The sequence below is a fragment of the Neodiprion pinetum genome, chromosome 2, assembly GCF_021155775.2.
Source record: "Neodiprion pinetum isolate iyNeoPine1 chromosome 2, iyNeoPine1.2, whole genome shotgun sequence".
Classification (NCBI taxonomy): Eukaryota; Metazoa; Arthropoda; class Insecta; order Hymenoptera; family Diprionidae; genus Neodiprion; species Neodiprion pinetum.
The window spans coordinates 33,419,402-33,442,635 of NC_060233.1; the positions used below are offsets into that span (position 1 = coordinate 33,419,402).

Here is a 23,234-nt window from a genome sequence, read left to right on the forward strand (position 1 = left end):
ACAATCCAATAGAAATAAAAACCTCAATTATTTGTAAAACCTTCAAAAATATTTTTTGCGCACATTCATACATAGTCGATCTATATCTCACTTGCACGTGTGATATTCTCTCTCTCTCTCTCTCTCTCTCTCTCCCTCTATCTATACATCTGTCAATTGACCCAGATAAAAAATCAAGCTGTTTAAAAAATCAAAACTTGAACGGGTTTGCATTTACATTACTATTATTGGATAAAAATTTCAAATGCTAAATGAGTGAAGGTTACAAAGGACCTAACGGTACATCGTAAATATGTTTGCTTGCGCACACATGCCGAATATAAGACCCCATTTAACGTTATATTACATAGCGGGAGGGATTCAGCGGCGAAGCACCTTGCAGCAAATATAAGCAAGTTCGGAATGTTTACTCGCGCCACGTAAGCTTGGGCCGTTAATTCTTTAACTTAAATGAATTACCTGATCCGAATGATAAGTTAAACATACCTATAACTGATATACAAATAGCTTATATAGTCTTTATATATAATTGGTATGATTTTGGAAATGGTTGATTGTTTATTCGGTAAGAATGCAATATACTAATATTGTAGTGGTCCGCGGCACTGAGAATATGATATACCTATAGTCATTAGTCGTATCATATACGCACTTTACAACTGCTGCATATAATATGTATAGGAACAATTTAAATAGAAAAGTGTAGATATAGACGACGTATCAGTATATTCAATGGACATGAGCATAACTATATGCTTATGTATATAACTTGCCTATTATGTCCTGATCATCTAGAATTGTTGTCACGTGCGCATCGACAGAACACTATAGGGATAATTCATTACATCCTTTGGGCTGCACATTTTAAAGGTGAGTTCATACTATTTGCAATGTATTTATTGATTTTCTACCAGGTTTTATGTACTATTACATTTCTTGCATGATTATAATTACGAAGTTACAACAATACTAATTGTGACTAGTTCATATTGACATATTGGTAGATCATGAAAATCGCATGTGTATAGTATGCATATTCAGCGCAGGTATATTGTACCGAAAAACTTGTCTCCCTACAATATTTTACAACGTCAGTCATTTGTCTGTATTGCGCATGTAATAGATTATATAGATATTGTTATATTATACGAAAAATGTCCTACCGAAACTAACGATGTTCTAATTTCGCAATTTCGAACCTTTTAGTCAATTTTGCATATCCATTATATATACCTATATTGAACTTGCAGGTGGCGTGTGTTTGGTTGCCAAAAGTCAGGCGTTTTTATTATCTACGTGTACGCAACTTATGCATACTTATACAGATATGTAAATGATACACAATAGAAATGAATAATTTACTGTAATATTATCTCTCTAATGGCACACTAAATTTATCCCAAAATTTAATGTTCCGTAGCAGTAAAATTTTTCGGCATTGTTGCATCTAACTTAGTAATTTTTATGTACGTTCTACCCATAAAATGACCAAACAAAGAATTATAAAATCTTTAAACAGGTAGGTGCGATACAATGATCGTTTGAAATCGTTCTGATATTTTGTTTCAAGTTACAATGGAATATACAAGTTATTAAATGAATATTGAAATACTACTTAATTTAAAAAATTTACCCAGCATCTGCTTCTTATATGATTTTATTAAATAATAGAGTAATATGTAGTAACGTGACATCGTCGGTACAGATCAAGCACGTAATCTGTTTACATTTTACAAACGAAAGGTAGCTATTTCACAAGGTTCTATACTTCCATGCACCTATACCTATAGAGGATTCGTGACACGTGTAGTTGCAGGCACACAATGCCTATATTTTCGCCTGGAGGAAATTTTTGTAAGTGAACAAAAATAGAAATATTTTCGACCATTAGCACTACTATGTATGTTGCAATACCGCAACCAATTTGTTTAGAAGGCCATACCATACTATACCTATTCACGTATGAGACATACCTGGCCGTCATTACTAATAGTGTAAAGATTTATGAAAATTTCTAAAAAGAATGACCAGCTGTAATATATAGTGACCGTTAATTGAAATTATAATTAGCACTCTAATGTAGTTATACACAAGATTGTATCAACGTTTTTTTACTAGTATTAGTTGAAATTAATGATAGTAAAGCCTCTTTTCAACTGTCCAAAAATTACTGCAATACACGCATTATACCTATCCGAAGGCATAAATACGTAGCTGGGGGGTCTTGACAATATGTCAATAATAATAACTTACAGTACCCACTTGACTTTCATTAGGGATCAAAATGAGTTTTAGATGGCCATTTGTCAATCACAGCATACAGGTTTTAACTTGAGCATCTATAAAACTTTATTACTAACTGACTACCATAATTGTACATCGTAATGAGAAATAATTCTTCAGTTGACGTAAAATACAAAAAAAAGATCCCAACTTACACTCATGAATTAATTTTCAACATTTTATCTTCAGATGCTAATTTTAACTATCGTGAGTTTGATAAATTTTTAAACAGTGCAGACAAAGGTGTCCGACATTTCTTAGGTATGCTACAATATGTTCTCATTTGTAATATTTATCTATATTAGTTATGCAACAAAGATTACATATTTCACGAAAATGACGAAAAACTTGAATGTTTTGCTTCCTTTTGCAATATTCATCCGTGTTCCTAAGCCAAAGGCCCTGTTAGCTCATGCATATAATTACAGACTACTTGTTTTTCACTGGTAGTCTGAAGAAGGTCTTCGGATCAACAACGCATAACGTGCTCCGCATGAGAATCATCTGTTCCTGCTGAACAGCTCAGAAATCGTGCCTGCTACATATCTGTGTGTATCATTAAAGCATCAAAGTGATTTAGGAGAGCATACTTTGCTGTGCATGAAATAAAGAGGAGGAAATTTCTAAAAATAACAAATTAATAGTATGGTATTCGCAAGAGTCTTTGTTGATAGTCTAATTAATCGACATTATTCAAATATTATATCTTTTTTAAACCTGTAAAACTTGTTCAATAGCGGACAACATAATAAGTTGTTACCTGAATGGGAAGATACTTTCTTACTTACCATGTCAGGGATTGTCGTGAGTAGCCGTAGCCAAGATGGTGGAGCAAAGGCTATTCATCGAAGGAGCAGTTTGGCAGCATCTTTGCATTCCAATTTGCTCGGTCTCGGATCTACCCACGAATCAACGTCTTTTCACGTAGTTGGTTCAGCACGGCGAAGATTCAGCAATGTTAGTGACGTGGTATCTAGAAAGTTATCGCACACCATTGGCTGGAGATCAGTATCTGCATCTGTGAAAATTGCAGTGTCTCAGGTATGTAAAAACATGGAATATTTAAAATAATTGTCTTCTGACAGTTGGCATATTTTATTTCAGGGAACTTCCTTGTGTGGCCAATACATTCGCAATAGATTGAAGCGTTCAGGAATCTTTCACCGAAAATTGGGATTAAAAAGATTGAGAAGCGAAATAATACTTCCAGGTGGTACAGTAGTTGGAGAAGTTTATCCGGAGCTCACAAGCATTGGTGCAGAGTTAGAGAAAATGCATCCTCATCTTTTCACAAAAATCGGACGGCAAGTGGGATGTAGTACCTTCAGTTCGGAGCAAGCTGCCAGTGATGTGTTGACTGATGTATCAAGGGAAATGTTGAGAAACGGGGAAATGACTTGGAGCAAGATAATTGCTTTGTATGCAGTTGCTGGTGGAATAGCAGTGGACTGTGTTCGCCAAGGAAAACCAGAGTATCTCCCAGCTATCCAACATGGAATGATGGAAGTTCTCGAGGATGATTTGGCTGCATGGATTCAAGCTAACGGAGGATGGGTAAATAGTTAATATCAAGGAACTGTTCATCGAATGATGATCAGTAAATTTTATGTTAATTAACCAGAGCAACTGGTGCACAATGACTTTTAAGAATACCATATACAATGAACTAAATGTAACAGGCAAACCAAAATTTGAATGATTTCAGAGTGCCCTGACAACTCGATACAGGCCTGTGGTAAAACCGACTATTTGGCAGGTTTACGGGCTTCCACTTTTCCTTTTATTGACTATCATATTCATAGCTGTGATATTTCTATATTCATAAAAACTTATTTAGGATATTTTTATACAATTGAAGAAGGTAAGAGGTATATCATCAGCGAAATCTTTTCATAAGATACCTACATTTAATATATTGACATTGTTAATAGATACAGTAGAAGACAATTTTTAACACTTTGTGCATTAAGTGTAGTATACCAAAATTCAACCAGATTCATAATGTTCTAGTAGGTATCAAACTTACGCCAATTGTTGCCAATAATATACAGTGACGTATAACATGGCTCGGTCTCAGTTAGTATTATAAGAATACTTTATTCGTGACAACTGGCCTACATTGAACAACAGATGTATAATATTATAATTATTGCAAAATAAGTCCATAATTATAATTTAATTTGGTTGGTTTTACTCTTTTCTTTCACTGATAAAATCGTTTTCGGAATGTCACTGAAATATGTGAAAAAGTTTGGTATATCAGAAATACTAAAAGTTATTCAGAAAGAATTAGAGAACTGTAATATGCTCATATACACATTTATCAGCCATAAGGGGTTTTCAAAAAAATTAAATACTTTTCGAGCAACTCAGAAATGATGAGATAATCAACCAGAGGTCACATTAATCTTTCACAGTCAAAATTTTTTTTCCTTCCATAAGAAATGCATAGCTTCTGGGGATGAAATCATGCCTATTGTGCCTATGTTACGACACTGAGTTAAGTATTACATTTCTCCCGTAATCTGGTAGCAAATTTTTCTCTGAAGATTACATTACATCAAACAGCATGTCCTGGAAAATTCTTATAAAGTCTCTCAATCTGCGAAAAAATTTTCTGAAATACCTACATATTTTTAGTGCTTTAGCAGTGCTTTCAAAGAGACACTTTCACGTCACTTCTATTGCTGCTTTATTACAATGCTCTGATAATTCGTGATACGTAGTACACTGACCTGAAATTGTGAATTACAATTCCAAGAAGTTCAACTTCTCAGATTCGTTGTCAAGCTTTTCCGGCTCTTCAGTTGGTTCGGACATTAAGTGAACTTCCTAGCCACCCATTAAAAAAAAAATTTCATTATTGACACATGAGCTGGTTAAGAATGAGAAAAATAGTGCATGATAAATGAATATCACGAGTATTTTCAATGTTGAATGGACGGACTAATATAGAACAAATAATCCTCACCTGCTCATTCAATGTATTCACCGTCAGACTTAAATACAATTGATTGGTTTCTTGTTTATTTAGAATACGAAGATACTTTTTGCGAGCCTGTAGTACCGTATCCAACTCTTTCTTATGCCTGGTTGCGAGCTCCAATGCCCTATCATGAAAGCGTAAATCAGCTGTATTTATTGATTAGATATTTAGTATTAAAATTCGCAGAACAATAACCTATCATGAATATACCTGTTCCAGTTATATATTTTGATATTGGCATGAATCGCTTCAACAACTAAGCCATTTTGCAGGAGGATTCCTTCTGCAGCCAACAAATCACCTGCCAATAAAGTCATTCCAGCCAGTTTTTCGATTTTATTTGGCAAGAGCTGTCAAAAATTTAATTGTTACCGACAGTGTGGTTGGATCCTCTTTTAATAAGCATGATGTGAAATGTTATTTTTCAACTACCATGTATACGTCTTGGGTATATTATTTGAAAGAGTATAATCGCAATATCTGATTGCTCATAAGTTACAGTTGTGGTTTTCTCACCTTAATGTACTGAATGTAATCAACCTTATCAAATCTGCCTATAGCAGCATATGCCTCTTCTGCAGCACTCAACTCTTTGGCATCTGTTGCCATAACTGCCATAGAAGTCCACAGTATTTCATTCTAAGTAAAAATAAATATCTTGTAAGCTGTGTTGCATATAAATATAAATAGTCATATACTTTTAGTATGTAAAATTTTGTCATACAACATATACTATAAAAATCAAGGTTTCTGTAATGATTAATGCGATTGTCTGTAAAAATGTTCTAGATCAAACTGCTAAAGACTGAATGAAACCATTATAATTGATTATTTAATTTAAACAAGATATTTACCTGTGCAATTCGACACAAGGAAAGTGCATCTTGCCATCTATTATTTATTATATGCTGGTGCAAACTCGTAAAGAAAGTATAAAAGGCAGATGTAACCAGAGCACCATCTCCTCGCCTGACAGTAACTAATCCTCCCTGAACACACACTATATCTGGTTGCTTTCCAAATTCGCTACCGATTCACAAAGTCATTAAAGTTACATACACGTATTACAAATGAAGGACTTGTGTTGTAACTCTAATTTGTTACATGGGTTACATTATTGTTTTTACCTGTTATTTTTATCGATTCTTGTTTTTCGAATCATTTTTTTATCACTGTAATGCACGCAACTTGGGCATAGCCAAACAGAAAGGGTGACATCTAACATCGCTACTAAGATATTGGCATCTGTAGCCCATTGAATATTTTGAGCCATAACAGCTGTAAAGATACTTGAGTAAGAATTCAAATTTTAAGCTGTTTTGAGTATTATGTGGCTGATTCAAAGTGCATACCAATCTTGCAAACTCTTCCAAAACCACTAGTTCGAATTGATATTAGAAACAAGTCTCTATTAACATCAATGACTGCTAGTTGTCGCTCAGTGACACTACCAACATGATTCAATGCAAGCTGAGAAACTCCTTGGAGATGGGTGTGGGGTTGCCCTTCCATAATTGGTTTATTACTAGACACTTCTAAAACGTGCAGTACTGAAAAATATGCATCATCATTGGCAACTGCATTGCTACATTAAAGGTACATCAAGTCAATTACTCACATTTATTATTACTCTGATCTCGAATAACGAGCGTGTCAGAACAGAGAGCGATGCACGAAGTATGAATGGGTTCCTGGGTCATGCCTTTCCAACGTGGAATACCCAATAAGCGACCCTGATAACTATACAAGGTAGTAACATTCCATTCCACAAGTAAGAAGTGTCTAAAATTATAATAAAAATGACTTATTAATTGTGATAGCCTTAGAAAAGATTTATGGACTGCATGTTTTCTGTGCACTAATTTGATGTTATTATTCATATTTTTGCACATACTTTTCAGCTAAAATTACAGAAGAAACAGAACCGTTCTTTAAATCGAATATAGCTGGGGTATTCCAGTTGATAGTTGCATAAACATGACACTGGGATGGTGTGATGACGACTAAGTGACCAAATCCGAATTCCATCTTAACTACTCGATCTGATATTTCAAGAGTTTCATGTCGCTCGCTACCAACTTCTCTGACTTCAATCGTCTTACGTCGAACAAGAGTTGCCTCATAGTTGCTCCACTCTAGTCGCCTGATTCAACAAATTGAAATTATGCTAGTGATCAATTTATTAAATATAAAAAAAATTTTCGAAGGTCAAGTGCACTGGACTTGTAGTACAAGTATGTGAAACATTTTAATACCTATCAATAACATGTGCAGTAAGAACTCCACCACCTCCACATGCCATAGCTACCTGTGTACTATCACTTGACCATGCTATGGAATAAATACTTCCAGTGTTGACTTTCTCCAAAGCGTGGGACCACTTGAAAGATAAAAACATTTGGAAACAAACGCATTATTTTTCTGTCAACTAAATGCTAGTATAATTATGATATGACCAAATTGAATAACATACTCCAGTTTTATCACACAATCGGACTGTATTAAAGGATCCGACAGCAAAGTAATCACCGCTGGCACACCAACTAAGTGATACAATTGGATGCTCCGTCACACTACTGCAGTATAATTGGTTACCTGTAGAGTCCCAAACCTATTAGAAAGTTGGTAAAATAATGAAATTTTCCATAAATTATACATGAAACCTACTTGCATAATTTTAATATAATTACCTTATATCGACAGTCTTCACCAGCAGATACTATAAGCCCGTGTTTGTGGCTCCATGCAACAGCTAGAATCAGTCCATCATGTCCATGCCACTATCAGTAAATTTAAGAAATGCCCATTCAATTATTTAGTACTCAACTGAGAATATACCCTACTGTGGCCACAGCTGACTCCAAACAGTTTATAGTGGTTAGTAATAGAACATTTAAGCACTACCTTATGAGGTTTAGCATTTGTGTTGAAAAATTGAACCAAGAGGTGCGCACCCAGTGCATATAGAATTGAAGAACAGTCCGGACTCCATGCAGCACTTAAAGCTGGTTGTCTGCCTCTAGCCACTGTAGATCGAAGCATACCGCTGCGTGACCATACCTTCACAAGCCCATCTTCTCCTGCTGTAATTCATTATTGAGGATAAGTTTTAGAACTACGCATAGGACTATTGTTACAGAAAACATTGTGTGCCCGGCTGTTTCAGTGATTTAAGCAAACGATTATCTTAGATATGGCAGTCCTATTAAAAACGTGTGCAGTTTGAAGTTAACAAAAACAAAGTCACTGAATATTTTATTCTCACTGAATCATTTTGTATACTTGAATTTGTAAGTGACCTTACTCGTCATCAAGGCAGAACCGTCGTTGTTCCATTGGCCGACGAGTGTAGCTCCCTTGTGAGCCTCGACGCTTTTCTCTATTCGTCCATTTTTGTTAATCAAATGAAATTTACCTGTCAACAGAATTAACTTTTATTCTACAATTAAGTCTATTGAAGATAGTTGCATTACCATCAGCTGTTGTAATTAAGAGGATATCGAAAGATTGCTTTTTTGAAGACATACTCGGCTGCATAGGCCGAGGATGCCATTGCATATCCGTTGGGCAGAATTCAGATGGAAAAGTTGTAATTATTGATGAATGCACTGTGCCACCTTCCAGTCGCCAGCATAACAAGATATGGTCTTCACTGCAAGTTTGTGGAAATATGTTAAAATGGTACTTTGTCTGAATTTGAAAAACTATATTATTTTTAATAGGGAATGTATGCACGTGTGTATGTATTTGCGTTTGGGAATATATTATATACATGAATAAGTACATTCACAATGGAAAATAAAACGTCGTTTTGGACTGTGTGTTTGTATGCATACCCACAAGAATATATTTCTTCAGTAGAGTTCCAAGCTACACACGTGACTAAACCTTTATGTCCATTGGTATTTCGTAATGATATTTTAAATCGCATTGCTCTGGATAATATCTCACCCGTGACCAAAATGACAGAATGAGGCAAAGTGTAAGTATTGCGATCTTTGACGTTTCAGTCAATTGTAATTTTCAACGTTGCGTTGCCATTACGCGGGTACGTTGTCATGACAACCAACTTCACAGTGGGTGTATTCCAAAATATACTGGCAGTACTGCAAGTACTGGCAACCGCGTTACGAAATCGCGCGACAGCTTACTGCCGCCAGTTAGTGACGTCACGAAATTTATTGACATAATAAACTCAATTTAATGAGAAAACTTGAATTTTTTGTACAATGCGTGCATGGTTTATGCTCTGATCCACGCAAGTAACAGTAACGCATGTATTTAGCTGCCTAGTTCTTGACTAATAGGAATGCCAAGAAAATAAATAATTAGCATTCCACGCATATCTGGGTGCTTATTACGATGTTCATTTTCCACATTTTCCACCACCTAAGCATTCTGATTGGGTTGCAAAATGTAGTCAAACAATCAGAATGCGTAATAATGCCACAGATCTCTATTAGATTAGTGGGTAACGCTAAAGTCAGGTCTGTAAGGCCGACTCTGGGGTAGCGCTTCTCTGCCGAATTGGCATTCCTATTAGTCAAAATACTACAGCAGCATTTTGCTGTCTATAAAAATTTAGCTAACAACGGAAAACTACAGATTGTGCGTCTACGTAATTTCACGACATATTTCGGGGTCTAACTATTGGACGTGTCCGACAGTGTTCGTTAGGACGTCACAGGCCTGGAACGATCGTCACAGCCGTTATTAGTCACATACCTATATGTATATAGTACAGTAAAAACTGATCAGTTTGGGGACATAAATCCGTAAGCTGTGGAGACTGGTTCTTTCTTCATAGTCCTCTTTATTTTGCAGTTTACCGAGTTTACGCCATTCGAGTACCTATGGTTGAACTTGTTCGGAAAGTTCCGCATTGTTTGAGATTTGCATTTTATAAGATATTCGAGTGAATATCAGTGCTGAAGTAAATAGTTCCTGGAAATTTATTATCGTTGTATTTAGAAATGTTCCAAACCGCCTTGTTTCTTCTCTGCTCGGTGGCAGTACTGCATTCAGGTAATATCGGAATTTTATTTCAGAAGGATTTCCGAGTTCTTTACAAATCCTTGCAATGGCAGATGATCGATGTTATCGTTTCGTGACGTTGCATTATTGTTTGATGTGACAGCTCACACAAGAGTTAGTCGTGATGAATTTATGCGATCTTGTACAATTACTAATTTCCAATCTCTGAATACTGATTCAGAGCTATGTCCATCTATATGACTGTACTTTACTCCGTCTTGTTTAAAATATTTCTTTCGAAAAACAACATTGTCAACTTCTGCTAATCTGAATATTGCTACACATCTTTGCTCAATATCAATTCTTTACGTATTCAAGATTACAAATAACTTTTTTCCCCTCAACTTTGGCAGAATGCTGAATTAGTTTGTTAATCTCCTTTTCACATAAATCGATCATTAACAAAGAGAATATTTACTTCAACATTTTAAAATGTCTGATGTGGTTAATAGTATTTATCTTTTCCAAGTCGGAGCATGATATTTTTTATTGTATGATGTTTGCCCAATCAGTTTTGAACAATAAGATATTAACTATACCCTGAAGTCAAAGGCCAGTCCAAATCGGTTTCAAATCGAAAGAACAATCCAATGTCAAAAGTATGCTTACACAAATTTAAGTATTTGAAAGTCTGGTTGAGAGACACTGTGAGGTCTGCAGATCAAATTTCACTGTTAACAGTGGATATACTTACAATATGATAACCTTCAATGTAAATATAATGGATACTGTTGACTTATGTCTTGAAAACATCCCAATGAATTATGGATAAAGCTATTTATTCATCACATTTTTTTATGCATGCATTACATGCATATCTACATAAACAATTTCATATTAATACTTCAGGTCATTAAGTACAGTACATTATACACTGTGAGTCAAGTCAGTTGCTTATCTGAAACAAGTGATAGCAATACGTGAAACCAGAACTTCCTTAGTGATATTGAATCCTCTAAAACAAAGAGCGAGCTATTCTGCTCTCAACAGGCCAGTATACATAGTCAGTTCTTATTTGCAAGATGAAATGAATCCTTTCTTAACCTTTAGAGGGCTGGTATTTTTCTCTTGAAATTCGATATTTTTTAGAGGCATGATTTATGTATGTAAATAGTTAATACCTCCCGTGGAGTCTCGTTGTTATGCTGGTTCCAAAAAGAGTCAGGTCGGCCTCTAAAGGTTAAGCCATTCTTGAAAATAAATGATGACTAAAGACCACAACAGACATATAAATCCCAGCCAACATTCAACTACCAACAATTTGATTGTTCATAATCTGCATTTTATTGACAAAGTATGTATGTTTTACTATAAAATAAACGATCCTCAACCTGTATTTCTTACAACAAAATTTTATAAGGTAAAGATATGTAAGTTAGGTAAAATTGAACACAAATCAGTCACAGAAAAAACCCATACTTATTTGTAACTCAATTCAGTTTTAATTTTCTCAGGTGCAGAAACTGTTCCAACAAGTAGTTCTATTGACACGAACAGCCTCGTGGCCAGCTCTACTGAAAACACAAATCAACCTACCAATGGAACTACAATTTTCTCATCATCGGTTACACCAATTCCAACCGAAACAACTTCAGTTATGCCTACACCAACGACCACACCTACACCTGTGCCAACTCCAGAAATAGGAAAATGGATCGTCAATGAGACTAACGAAACTTGTATTATAGTAAAGATGGCTGTTCAGTTTAATGTTACATACATCACAACCGATCACAAGGTCTGTGCTAATCTTAGATAGAAACAGATATTGATCAAAATGAAGCATAGTATTCACAGATCAGTAGACCATGTGTTATGATGAAATTATTCTTTCAACCTAATCCTTACTACAATTTGTCTATAATACATAAATTATATTTTTACAGAGTGACTTTCTTGTACTGGATCTACCTGTCAATGAAACTCAAGTCAAAGGCGTATGCGGTGCTTCAAAAGACATTGAACAGAATATTACGATTTCGTGGCTCACAACTCCCAACAGTACCACTCAAAATAATCTGACCCTTCATTTCAGAAAGAATATAACAAAAAATCAATATAGTCTTCACGATTTGCAAGTAGATCTTGCACCTGAAAACTTTCCCCACCTTACCAGTGAGTTGGTTATCTTTTTCTGTCTATTCATACGTTTAGGAGAGATCAATTTAGTTTCTTATTGATAGATATTGAGACTTTGAAGGCAACAAAATTTACATCAATAATGTGGAAAAATGTTACAGGTAGGTCAAAATCATACGATTTATAATAGCTGTTTACTGATTTACAGACTCTTCGATGAGTTTTGAGCATAGGAGCAATCAGTTTACGACAGGACTCTCCAACTCTTACCGTTGCCTGAAGATCCAAACTTTGAACCTAACAAAAGAAGATAATAAAACTGTAGGCGAAATCAAAGTGTCAAACTTACAATTCCAAGCTTTCCACAGTGGCAGTGCCACCAGTTTTGGCTTTGGTAATGAAAAAACACAATCACATAAAATCTTACTTTTATATGTAAACAGAATACTGTCTGTGAAGAATCACCAATACTCTTGCAACAGTAATGACAAATCATTGTTACAGCTGAGGATTGTGCCTTTGATACTCCAGACATCGTTCCTATCGCAGTAGGATGCGCTCTCGCTCTCCTTGTGGTGATAGTTTTGATTGCGTACCTTGTGGGACGTAGACGCAGTCAAGCTCGTGGTTACCTCAGCATGTAATCAAAGAGATACTTGAACTCGATACAAGAAAAATAATTTTATTGTTAGCATTATCACAATACATAACTATGTATGATTATTGATTACGAAAAGGCGTTACCTTGGTAATATTTCTCATATACCTTTCCGTTGGCATATTCATATCAACAAGATGTGAAAGTTGATTAAAACTTTTGTCTTCTACACAGTTGTGTCTCAACGATGTTCATTCAGTGTTTGCTTTGGCTAGCTATTTGGCATAGGGGGATATAGATTACATATGTTTGCAAACAGTATGAAAAAAACAGCTTCACGAATTTGTGGTACTCAACAGATTTAAAAGTTATATAATGTGATTTTTGGAATGAAAATGTGGTATGATATATTTCAGATAAATTTTATTTAATAAAATATCAGTGAAACAACATCAAAGCGTCTGGAGTAATGATTATAGTAGTTACGCCAAATTGTTTACAATAATACAACAACTTTATTGGTAGAATATGAGTCTGTGATTCGTAATATTTCATCCTAAGACTGAGAAAAAAAGAATTTATCCAGGATTGAACGTGGTATAAAACACTTGAGACATATTACGATAGAAAATGTATATATTATTACGATATGCCATTTATTCGATTTTTAATTGAACGTTTATAGTTGTATGCCAGTGCTTTGGTCCTTGGTAATAAAATGACGTATTGTTTAACCAATGCAGGCAGTTATTCCGTTATTGGAGCTTCAATTTTCCACGTTTGGCGTGTCTGAAGAATGTAATACCATTTTTTTCACACTACGTATCCGACATTCGTGATCTGCATGCCGCAACCCATCGTTTGATATGCCCGTTTTTACGTAGAGTATACTTGCTGAGCGTATAGCAAGCACCAAATTAATCCCAATTAGAGGATTTCTCACATGAGCCCATCATGTAGTTCATAATATCGACTCGATACAATGTAAATAAACCCCTTATCTGAATACTACCTCCGACTATTCCTATAAATTTTAGGAAATACATTTCTTTTTCCAACATTTTTAGTATCTGATTCAAATACGTGCTTCATCGATTCAGTTTACCGCCGCAATACATGCTATATTTTGTTATTAGAGGTCGTCATGACAACCGTCTTTAATCGCCTTGCATCAACGGTTTTTAAACAAAGAAAAATTTAACAACACTGGGATCAATTGCTTAAAATTGACCCCTTCTCTCTTTCAAATTTTATTACTAATCCATTTATTATTATGTAGCTTGTTACGTAACCGGACAAAACTTCATTTTCCCCCTAAACGAATTTCCCGAATTCTAGTAGTGTATATAATACATAAATCGTTGCATCGCGGAGCGGAGCGAAGCTGCTGCCCGGTTTGATTATCGTATATCCTAATAGCGTAAGTATCGCAAATTTCATTTCGTATGTGTAAACAGAACGATTCTGTTTGTATATAACAATGCAAGAGTTTTGATATTCCATTCGTAATCAATATATGGTTATATTGACACGTATTCACACGTATATCTGTACAGTTCTAGGTGAGATAAATTTGACATTTCGGTTTCATAACCTCACTTAACCTCGTCCTCTTTAATTAATACACACCGTCGCTGACTAATCATCGATTAAAATTCACCTCATCACCGTAATTTCTACACACACTCAGTCATATGTTGATTATTACCGATATCAGAGAATGAGTTATTATCGGTTACGAACTTTTTTTTTGGCACAAATTCCTGGTGCCCTTAACTAAAATCAGACGCCCCATTATCATATTCTAAGAATTTATTTCTTACGAAAGCCTAAGTCTAATGAGTTTTAATTACTCCACTGATTAAACAATTGTTCTTATCCGTGTCTTCTTAAAAGCGTGAAAATTTATCAGTATGATGAATCTGAACCTATTTGTCTTGCAACTGATAAATCTAAGCTGTCGGAGATTAATGTTAACAATAGAGATTAGTTTTACATTGATTTTATAGTAATTGATGCCCCATGACAAGAAATTCATATTTTCGTTACTTTGCTGATATTTACAGAGCCTTTCGGAATAACATATTATCTCATAAAATCTTGTCTTAGCCGAATAAATTATTGTCTTAGATTCCTTCGTCATGTTGGAGTGGGCATACAGTGGCGTAAATGCTTCTGTGCCTCGCAACGTTGGACCTGAATGTGCAGAATATTTAACGCCATCGCGACGAGTTGTAGAAACTATAGCAGCTACAATTTTAGTCGCAGTCACTGTGATTTGGGGTTTGAAGCGAATAACTCTACCGAAACCTTCACCATATGTGAATCAAGACAGAGTTGGCAAACGAGTATTACTGATATTCATGTCGCTAATCCTTGGAATGGAGATTGGCTTCAAGTTTTCCAGCAGAACTGTGATTTATTTATTGAATCCCTGCCACGTAACAACGGTGATGCAGGTACGCCTAATGAATTACATTAATGCAGTCATTTCGACAAACAAATATTCTTTATTGCTATGTTTTCAGTTGTACTTGTTGGCTGCTGAACCTAGTCAAACTGTTACTGCTATTTTTCGAATACATTTAAATCTATTGAATGGACCACTTTTAGCCTATTTATTCCCAGAAACTGCATCTAGACAGGTGAGTAGCTTATTGTAAGCTATAGTAATGTAATAATAAAGTAATAGTACATACTTTAAAATGATATATGTGTTTCTAGATATTTGTGGATAAGGCTATATACTATATCCAACATGGTTTGATGGTTGTAATTCCATATTACTTACTACGGCTTGGAGGTATGTGCATACGTCAAACTGCGGTGGTATTTATTGTAGATGAATATTTGTTCATGCAAAAAGTTTTAAGCAAAGGCTGGAATATTCTCTCGATCATTAACTTCAAGGTATATTTATATTTTCATCAGATATTTTTTTTTCTATTAGCTGTTATTGACTTGCTTTCGTACTTTGTTCATACTTCAAAAATATGATCTTAACGTATCTGCACGAAGAATTGTAAACAAAAGTGGATAACTATCGTTGGAATTCATGTCTCGTTAATTAATAAAGTGGACATTACCTTATACTTATAATTGCCTTGATAACAATGTATCTTGAAAGCTTGGACTTGTTTCACATAAATTTTGCAAGTTTGCATAACTAGGCCTTCGCCTAGTGGTAAGCGATCTTTTTAAAATAATGTGGAATTTACGAATTTTCCCTAACAATATCTGAACAATGATTTAATCATTTCTATAATATAAGATATTCTATGTTATAGTTTTTTTTCTTAAACTGTATTGAATTGTATAAGGTGACAACAAACTTATCGTTCTTGCTTTACAATTTACTGTTTTATGCATTTGTATATTTATTTTAGGATCATATAATGTTGAGCCGTTGTCCGATTTGAGTTGGTCAGTCCTAAGCTATGGCTTAAATCTAGCTTACCATTTTTGGATCCTGCAGGCATTTGCATTGGTGAGTTATAAAAAAAAATCGCCATTACAATTAACATTGAAATATTGTGAAATTAATAATTGATAATCTTGAAAACCAAAAAATAGTATCTTGTATTGAAACACAGCTTAGACTACGACTTATTCAAACCAAGCAAAAATATTCCGCACTATTCAACGATGTGATGATCATTATGTTCTTGCAGCCTGCCCAAGTGAATTTGAATCATATGTTGTGCCCAGCTGTTTTGGATCCGTTTGAAGGTCAAAATTATCGAGTTTGGGCAACGATTCATCAGTTTCTACTCTGCCCTATACTTTGTAAATTATTTTGTTTTGTATCTAATTTTTTACTCACACAGTTTCCTGTTACTAAAGTTAAGAAGTCACTCGAGTTTCCAATACAGCGTTCAGTTCTCAGTGATGATTGTCTGTATAAACCAAAAGCTAGTGACTCTTCTCTCCAAATTGGCCGTGAAAATGGTCATACACACGTAGATTAAACTCAACTCACATTTTTGGAATAAGTTTTGATTAGGTGCATTGCAATAATGTTACGTGGATCGTAACATTTATTTATATCGCTTAGCGACATGTCACAGATATACCATACAAAAGTATCAAGACTATCTGGGCAATGATTAATTCTGCACATACCCCATTTTAGTTTATGCAATGAACTCATTATGAAGAACCTTTGATCTTAATTATAACATAGATCTGTAACTCAATGATAATTTTACTATTGAAAACAAAATATTCGTATTATGATCTGATAATTTTAGATCTGTTTGCTGGTATTTATTTCTGAAAACAATCAATTAAAATAGCAAATCATTGTGCTTCATAATTTGTTTTGTTTGGAATACCTGTCATACTACTGATTTTATTTGATCCTTGTAATTGCTAGAAATCTCTTGAAACTTACGAGTTGTGTTTGACGAAATAAAGATTGAATCATCCACACTAGCACATAACACTGTGTGATATTTTTACAAAAATGAAGCATTCATTCATTTATTATTTATACGCATTCATAAAGCATAAAGATATTGATTTTTTAATTGTTGTTCTCTTGTGCAATTCGAAATACTACAGCAATAATTAAAAAATACAAAGTAGATAAGTACAGATTATTGATTCAGTGGAAAATGTATCATATCCAACAGAAGTCGTATCTGATTTTCAAAATGAATATAAAGTACTATACTAAGCAAATTCAGTTGATTTGGAAGCTTCTACCTAGTACAACAAATTACTTTTATTGCTGTACAATGAATGTTACAACAAATATTGACTGTAAATTTCACATTATAAGTAATATTTGAGATTATTACCGACTGTATTCTCATGGTTACTGGGCATTGAGTTTTCATATAATCTGAAGCTATAATTATTGTACAAAGCTGTGATCAATCCAAGCCTATATTTCTTGAAATTTTTGCTTGAATATAACATTAATGGAAAGTTAGAACTAATCATGAATTACAAAATAAGTTTCATTTTGATCTACTGCGTGTGTCGTATCTTTAGTTCTTGCAAAGTGCATTATGCTAAAGCATGCAAGATGTACCAAATGCCGATTTAGAAGCCTAGTTATCAAAAGCCAAAGATAAGTTGATCTTCAATAAATCTGATGTTAGACAAGTATCTTGCCATATATAGGCTTGGATAACGAAATAGGATAATTCCTTTAGAATAGGGTATTCCTACTAGAAGTATAAATAGGGATAAATACATTCAGAACTCTAACTAGTAAGAATTTAAATCCTTACTACTACTTCATATTCAAAATAATGTATTAAATGTAAATTACATAAACAAGGATGTATAAGTTATTGATTTTAGGTAAAGTTCAAACGAAATTAGTAGCTTATTACTAGTCACTATTCTCCTAGTCTGTGATTAGCCAGCGTTGAATATCGCTGGATTAATTTTCAATTTGACATTTTATAGATTGGCATCATTTCACAAACCCTCCTAGCACCGTATTTGGGGGTGAATGGAAATTAATGGACATGGTTATTTAAAAAAAAAAATTAGGAAACTCAGCCACATATTAGTACGTTACGATTCAAGTGCGCGAAGTATGAGATTCTTGCGCTACTGTAGTTTGTCGGCCGAGCGAAGTGCGCATGCGTTTCGTATTCTATTTTTTGTAACACCTGCAATGGGAATTGCCCCCAACCCCACCAACCCCGCCACCACCACCACCACCACCACCATTACCTCCTCACCGAAGAGGCTGCTCGAGGTAGCTAATTCCCCAACAATTCCCAAACTGTTAGGTAATGCCGTACAATTGTTAGGTAATGAATATTACCTAACAGAAAACTATATCATAATGAACATCCCCAAATAGTTTTCAATTCTAGCTAACGGTTTTTAAAGTGTAGGGGAATCGGGCGCTTTGCGCGTACTTTTTGGTACGCGAAGTTGAACTTCTCATGCAGGTGTTACAAAAAGATATATTCCTATACTATGGAAAATTAATATAGATGAATACTTTACCCAATTAGTCAGCAAACTGCTGATTATATTGATTATTTCTTATTTAAAACATACGCGTTAAGAATTATGAATTCGTCTGTTGCTGCAGAAGTTGAATATTTGTAAAATACATTTTCACATTCATTTCAAATTTAATATGACTATCAATCACAAAGTGGGCACAATTCTGCCCTGATATTTATTACCGATTCTTCAAGTTTTCCTTCTCGTTACAATTCACGCTTGGCTACAGTTCCTTCAATCTAAGCCTGTAGAATAGTTGAAACAATATTCATCCGTGTAGATATTGCAGAAAGTATAAAATGATGTAGTTACACATGATTGTATCCCCTTTAATATTTCCAAAAATGCTACACCGATTTTACAACTGTAGATGGTGGAGGATTTCGATCTCAATTTAATCCAAATAGAGGGCTGTAACAAAGATTATCAAAAATACACACGAAAAAATAACAAGTACTTGCGGAATATCTTTTACCGATCCCAACTCTTGATGTAGTTGCCACCAAATATACATATTACCTATTTTTGATAATTGTGATACTGCGTATTAGGTATGTAGGATAGTGTTATATGCATGAAAAGCTGAATTCATTTTTTTCATTTCAAGATAAAATGATTTATTTACAAATATGATCATACATTCGCTTAAAATTTTTTTTTTTGTATTTCATTTTTCAAATATATTTCACAAAATACCCTGATGAGTAGCAGTTACCAATGGGCCGTCATACTTTCAATGAGTAAAAAGTGAAAAGCCAAAATTGAAACTTTTGCGCAGAATTATGGCAAAAAAAAAACTTGTCTGAAAATTTTGTTAAAAAATTATTACAAGATTGCAGTGCTAGAAGGACTAGGAAAAATAACAACTTACCAGGCATCATATAAATCTTAAATTATCATTAAAGTGATACCTCGGTGGGACGTGAATATATGTCAACAACAAAATAACCATCTCAGCTATCTACAAAACAATAACTAGTCACAAGAATATCAAACGACAAAATAACTCGAGACAAAATAAACAGGGACCAAATAACATAGCTAAATAACCCGTGACAAAAGAACAGGAACTGAATAACCCCACTAATCCCACACACACCAACAAATTGCATACAACAAAAACAGTGTTCCATCACCTCGAGATGTTTTGTCTACGGTTATTTTGTGTTATAAAGTTTTGTCTCATGATATTATTGTTGTGGGTTATTATTGCTGGGGTTATTTTGCGAGATATTTTGTTGTGGAATTAGATGTTTTGAGATATTATTACATGTAACTGATATCTCTTCCTGTATCGTATCTGTCAGTATTTTTGTATTTGTGAAACCACATTAAAATTTGACGGTATTAAAGGCACTACTCGTTGCATTCCACAGTTTCAAATGGAAAGACCAATCGGGTTTAATGCATACTCTTGTGATTAGTTTGAGTAATAAACTATTTTGAAACACTGAGCACAAACTTAACAAACAGTATTTAAAATACACCTTAACTAAAACCATACGGACACTTATGAAAAAAAGTTTATTTTTCACAGATGCAATAATCACTATGTACACGATTCTGTACAAAAGTTTAGAAAAAATAATCGACGAATTCTACCTAGGGTAATTCTTAATAAATAGTAATAATTACCAATAAATATGTACATTAGAACATTGTTTTGCTTATTACGACTGTCTCTCCCACTTTGTTAATTTTTAACTCACACACACACACTACCTGCTTTAGCTTTTATAAAAAGGTTGCTATTTATAATTGTCAGAAAGTAGTCGGTCATAGCCTATGGAAATATACAATTTCTTAAAAAATAATTATTCTTACACTGTGGTATTTCAAGATAACAAATTCACCGAAACTTTCATAGAATCAAGCTATAAGATACATCACTGACTTGATTGGTATCTTGAAATCAGTATTGTTATGTTACTAGCAATGAACTTCAGTACATTGTTATACATTATTCTCGCACAATTATACTCTTCAAAATTCAATGTTGACATTTCTGCATGAATCAAAAGCTCACTTACAAAGACTTTGAGCATATTTAACTGTGTAGAGTTAATATAATTAATAATATAATTTTTTCAATTACGTATAGGACATAATCGAGCGCTCAAAATATCCACGCAATAGCAATTGCTACGATGCTTAACCATCAGCATTAGCATTTAGAAGGGTAATCGAGTCAATGTACCAATACTAGCTTGGTTGGCAAGTGAGTGAAATGCAACTTAACCAGATTCAAACTACAGTAGAGCGTCTATTATTCGAACTAATTGGGGGTGGCAATCATTTAGATTATCGAGTTTTCGTATAACCAAACAGTGTGGGAATCAACCCCTAATTCGTTGAACGTAATAGAATATGTACATAAAACATCAGATTCAATATCGGGGCTCACTTTTTTCACAGCTCTGCAGATGAGTAGGAACTGACACTGGAAAGCCAAATGTGTGCAAACTCCTGTCTGGTAGGTGGAGAAGAGGTACGCCGTGCAAGTTTGTGCTTACAATGTCACACAATAATATATGTAGCGGCCTGTTATGCGAAAAACCGGAAATTCAAAGTAAATAATCTTTATGATAACTGACGATTTGGATAAACCGAATCATTGCTCTGATAATTAATATTTTGGATAACTGATGTTCAGAAAATTAATGCTCTACGGTATAAACAGTTCAATAAACAAGTTATGTACGCAATCGTCGCCAATGCTTCGAATTGCGATGCTCATTTTTTACACTTATCCATTATTTATACGCGTTTTTTTGGACTCGCCTTAGTGGAAGTTCTACTTAAACGTAGATATATTTTAACAGACTATCCTCGCGTGGCACATGCTTGAGAGAGTGTTGCAAGTTTACTTCAAAATTTTGCAAAAAGTGTTAGCCATCCAAAGGTGGTCCAAGATATACCATTGAAACTTCTGTATTACCATAAACAGCCGATACGGACGGGTATAATCTCTTGTCGGGTAATCCTGTACAAAAATGTCCACTTCATTAGAAAATACATGAACCAACTACGACAAAATTAACATTGTTGGCAAAAACAATAATATACCTCTAAACGCTACGCCCAGGAATTCATAGTTTTTTTCAAAGGACAGTGTGTTGTCATCACAATCCAGTATTACTCTTATTTTCTCACCAATCTGAAATTAGATAACCTTTTAATAAATTGATGTATCATGTGCTAGAAATTCTGAATTTTCATTTCAATAAAAATATAAACGAGCTCATACCAAGTAAATTATTTTGCATAAGTTTTTCACTCTATAGGACAGATTTGTGAGAAATTAGTAGAAGTTGATAAATTTTCAATTTAATTGGTGGAAAAATTTTTCAACAAATCTTACAAAGTACATGTTGCTGGAATTTTCATTCAAATGAACATTTGGCATTTGAGTCGCACCGCGCATTGACTTTTCCTGAAATTTGGTGCCTGCAATTTGATGGATAAGAATATGTAGCAAATTATCAGCTTACCTGATACTTTGGAGCGTTGTTAAGAAGAGGATAATTGCCTTGTGCATCCCCATTGTGTAACAAATGATTGTCGACAAGGTTCCATCCCCAAGAGTGTTCGTCGGAACCAAGTAGAGCTACATACCCTTGGCAGAGTAGAGATGCTTCTTTCGTTGCTATTCCTATCACAGCTACGGTTCCCAAAGGACCTTCCCAAATTACCTCCCACGCATGACGTCCATGGCGGAATCCTATCTTACTCCGAGAGGCATCTGTACTTTGAGCGACTGGATTTCTGGAGGTTGAAAATGAAGCGAATATTGGAATGAAGAAAATCGCTTGGTTTGTGTGAAAATTTAAAGTAACGGGTATGTTGTGTGCATTGAAGTCAACTCAATCACAGCACGTGACAAAACGTAAAATATACTGCTATTGCACCTACCGGTGCAAAGTGAACCCGTTTGGTTTGATGTAAATATTGCGGGAACAATCGTCAGGGTTCCAAGCATGGTAAAAAGCTCGTAATTTGGCTTTATAGGTGGGAACCGATGACAGCAAATCCGACTTGAGCGCTTCTTCAGCGAGTTTTCTAATACAGTGTAACCGCCATACATCATTATTCTCATCGTTCAAAATTCTATGCCAGTTCTTACACACCAAGGAACAATTTCGCAAATCGTGCAATTTTAAGTAGGAAAATATCACTTCTAAAACATGATCGGGAACCCTTGACGCTATATCGTCCATTTTGCCGGTCCTACGTGAACGACGGAACAAAATACAGGTGGGATGGAAAGGAAACGAA

General features: G+C 34.6%; 5 protein-coding genes across 19 annotated transcripts; 3 read left to right on the forward strand and 2 right to left on the reverse strand.

The window, feature by feature from the left end:
* The first annotated feature begins 15 nt into the window (after positions 1 to 15).
* On the forward strand, positions 16 to 4,476 carry LOC124213454 (bcl-2-related ovarian killer protein). 4 transcript variants are annotated; one of them, XM_069134017.1, is made up of 5 exons: positions 16 to 870; positions 1,251 to 1,854; positions 3,021 to 3,324; positions 3,388 to 3,837; positions 3,989 to 4,476. In XM_069134017.1, the coding sequence occupies exons 3-5, from the start codon at positions 3,073 to 3,075 to the stop codon at positions 4,106 to 4,108; spliced, it is 822 nt and encodes a 273-aa protein (XP_068990118.1). In that variant the 5' UTR covers positions 16 to 870; positions 1,251 to 1,854; positions 3,021 to 3,072; the 3' UTR covers positions 4,109 to 4,476. The 4 variants fall into 4 exon arrangements, with proteins under 4 accessions (XP_068990118.1, XP_046470793.1, XP_046470791.1 ...); XM_046614837.2 differs by lacking the exon at positions 1,251 to 1,854; XM_046614835.2 differs by lacking the exons at positions 16 to 870; positions 1,251 to 1,854 and adding an exon at positions 2,800 to 2,926.
* Oseg5 (intraflagellar transport protein Oseg5) lies at positions 3,685 to 9,352 on the reverse strand. Of its 9 annotated transcripts, none has more exons than XM_046614823.2 (17): positions 9,106 to 9,346; positions 8,743 to 8,921; positions 8,574 to 8,684; positions 8,174 to 8,352; positions 7,960 to 8,049; positions 7,743 to 7,880; positions 7,525 to 7,649; positions 7,164 to 7,412; positions 6,888 to 7,051; positions 6,622 to 6,819; positions 6,397 to 6,547; positions 6,124 to 6,295; positions 5,786 to 5,908; positions 5,480 to 5,619; positions 5,255 to 5,393; positions 5,019 to 5,115; positions 3,685 to 3,823 (listed from the first exon to the last, which is right to left on the reverse strand). In XM_046614823.2, exons 1-16 carry the CDS (start codon positions 9,198 to 9,200, stop codon positions 5,032 to 5,034), a joined length of 2,337 nt encoding a protein of 778 aa, XP_046470779.1. In that variant the 5' UTR covers positions 9,201 to 9,346; the 3' UTR covers positions 3,685 to 3,823; positions 5,019 to 5,031. The 9 variants fall into 9 exon arrangements, 8 of the variants coding, with proteins under 8 accessions (XP_046470779.1, XP_046470782.1, XP_046470780.1 ...); XM_046614826.2 differs by lacking the exon at positions 3,685 to 3,823 and adding an exon at positions 4,241 to 4,515 and having other exon boundaries at positions 9,106 to 9,347; XM_046614824.1 differs by lacking the exon at positions 3,685 to 3,823 and adding an exon at positions 4,722 to 4,857 and having other exon boundaries at positions 9,106 to 9,347.
* A 693-nt stretch (positions 9,353 to 10,045) lies between these two features.
* On the forward strand, positions 10,046 to 13,714 carry Lamp1 (lysosome-associated membrane glycoprotein 1). Its single transcript, XM_046611685.2, has 5 exons — positions 10,046 to 10,294; positions 11,758 to 12,041; positions 12,190 to 12,418; positions 12,591 to 12,776; positions 12,887 to 13,714. The coding sequence occupies exons 1-5, from the start codon at positions 10,243 to 10,245 to the stop codon at positions 13,024 to 13,026; spliced, it is 891 nt and encodes a 296-aa protein (XP_046467641.1). The 5' UTR covers positions 10,046 to 10,242; the 3' UTR covers positions 13,027 to 13,714.
* A 434-nt stretch (positions 13,715 to 14,148) lies between these two features.
* Positions 14,149 to 21,833, forward strand: LOC124212009 (transmembrane protein 164). 3 transcript variants are annotated; one of them, XM_046611682.2, is made up of 6 exons: positions 14,149 to 14,400; positions 15,111 to 15,439; positions 15,509 to 15,625; positions 15,705 to 15,783; positions 16,367 to 16,467; positions 16,652 to 21,833. In XM_046611682.2, the coding sequence occupies exons 2-6, from the start codon at positions 15,122 to 15,124 to the stop codon at positions 16,946 to 16,948; spliced, it is 912 nt and encodes a 303-aa protein (XP_046467638.1). In that variant the 5' UTR covers positions 14,149 to 14,400; positions 15,111 to 15,121; the 3' UTR covers positions 16,949 to 21,833. The 3 variants fall into 3 exon arrangements, with proteins under 3 accessions (XP_046467638.1, XP_046467637.1, XP_046467639.1); XM_046611681.2 differs by lacking the exon at positions 14,149 to 14,400 and adding an exon at positions 14,420 to 14,542; XM_046611683.2 differs by lacking the exon at positions 14,149 to 14,400 and adding an exon at positions 14,572 to 14,649.
* Positions 19,551 to 23,208, reverse strand: Fsn (F-box synaptic protein). Of its 2 annotated transcripts, XR_011176492.1 has the most exons (5): positions 22,872 to 23,208; positions 22,451 to 22,724; positions 22,026 to 22,116; positions 21,741 to 21,942; positions 19,551 to 21,500 (listed from the first exon to the last, which is right to left on the reverse strand). XR_011176492.1 is itself a non-coding variant. In XM_046611686.2 (4 exons), exons 1-4 carry the CDS (start codon positions 23,174 to 23,176, stop codon positions 21,848 to 21,850), a joined length of 765 nt encoding a protein of 254 aa, XP_046467642.1. In that variant the 5' UTR covers positions 23,177 to 23,208; the 3' UTR covers positions 19,551 to 21,847. The 2 variants fall into 2 exon arrangements, 1 of the variants encoding a protein (XP_046467642.1); XM_046611686.2 differs by having other exon boundaries at positions 19,551 to 21,942.
* Between the last annotated feature and the right edge of the window lie 26 nt (positions 23,209 to 23,234).

What these genes read in the sequence shown, in the direction of transcription:
- LOC124213454 (XM_069134017.1), top strand. Translation starts at nt 3,073, where the DNA reads ATGTCAGGGATTGTCGTGAGTAGCCGTAGCCAAGATGGTGGAGCAAAG. An exon ending in TGAAAATTGCAGTGTCTCAG is followed by an intron (nt 3,325 to 3,387) that starts GTATGTAAAAAC and finishes ATTTTATTTCAG; the next exon opens with GGAACTTCCTTGTGTGGCCA. An exon ending in TTCAAGCTAACGGAGGATGG is followed by an intron (nt 3,838 to 3,988) that starts GTAAATAGTTAA and finishes GAATGATTTCAG; the next exon opens with AGTGCCCTGACAACTCGATA.
- Oseg5 (XM_069134013.1), bottom strand. Translation starts at nt 9,200, where the DNA reads ATGCGATTTAAAATATCATTACGAAATACCAATGGACATAAAGGTTTA. An exon ending in GATTGTGTGATAAAACTGGA is followed by an intron (nt 7,650 to 7,742) that starts GTATGTTATTCA and finishes TTATCTTTCAAG; the next exon opens with TGGTCCCACGCTTTGGAGAA. An exon ending in TGGAAGAGTTTGCAAGATTG is followed by an intron (nt 6,548 to 6,621) that starts GTATGCACTTTG and finishes GTATCTTTACAG; the next exon opens with CTGTTATGGCTCAAAATATT.
- Lamp1 (XM_046611685.2), top strand. Translation starts at nt 10,243, where the DNA reads ATGTTCCAAACCGCCTTGTTTCTTCTCTGCTCGGTGGCAGTACTGCAT. An exon ending in AAACTTTCCCCACCTTACCA is followed by an intron (nt 12,419 to 12,590) that starts GTGAGTTGGTTA and finishes ACTGATTTACAG; the next exon opens with ACTCTTCGATGAGTTTTGAG. An exon ending in TGCCACCAGTTTTGGCTTTG is followed by an intron (nt 12,777 to 12,886) that starts GTAATGAAAAAA and finishes TCATTGTTACAG; the next exon opens with CTGAGGATTGTGCCTTTGAT.
- LOC124212009 (XM_046611681.2), top strand. Translation starts at nt 14,497, where the DNA reads ATGGTTATATTGACACGTATTCACACGTATATCTGTACAGTTCTAG. An exon ending in ACGTAACAACGGTGATGCAG is followed by an intron (nt 15,440 to 15,508) that starts GTACGCCTAATG and finishes CTATGTTTTCAG; the next exon opens with TTGTACTTGTTGGCTGCTGA. An exon ending in CAGAAACTGCATCTAGACAG is followed by an intron (nt 15,626 to 15,704) that starts GTGAGTAGCTTA and finishes ATGTGTTTCTAG; the next exon opens with ATATTTGTGGATAAGGCTAT.
- Fsn (XM_046611686.2), bottom strand. Translation starts at nt 23,176, where the DNA reads ATGGACGATATAGCGTCAAGGGTTCCCGATCATGTTTTAGAAGTGATA. An exon ending in AACGGGTTCACTTTGCACCG is followed by an intron (nt 22,725 to 22,871) that starts GTAGGTGCAATA and finishes TTCAACCTCCAG; the next exon opens with AAATCCAGTCGCTCAAAGTA. An exon ending in ACAACGCTCCAAAGTATCAG is followed by an intron (nt 22,117 to 22,450) that starts GTAAGCTGATAA and finishes ATCTAATTTCAG; the next exon opens with ATTGGTGAGAAAATAAGAGT.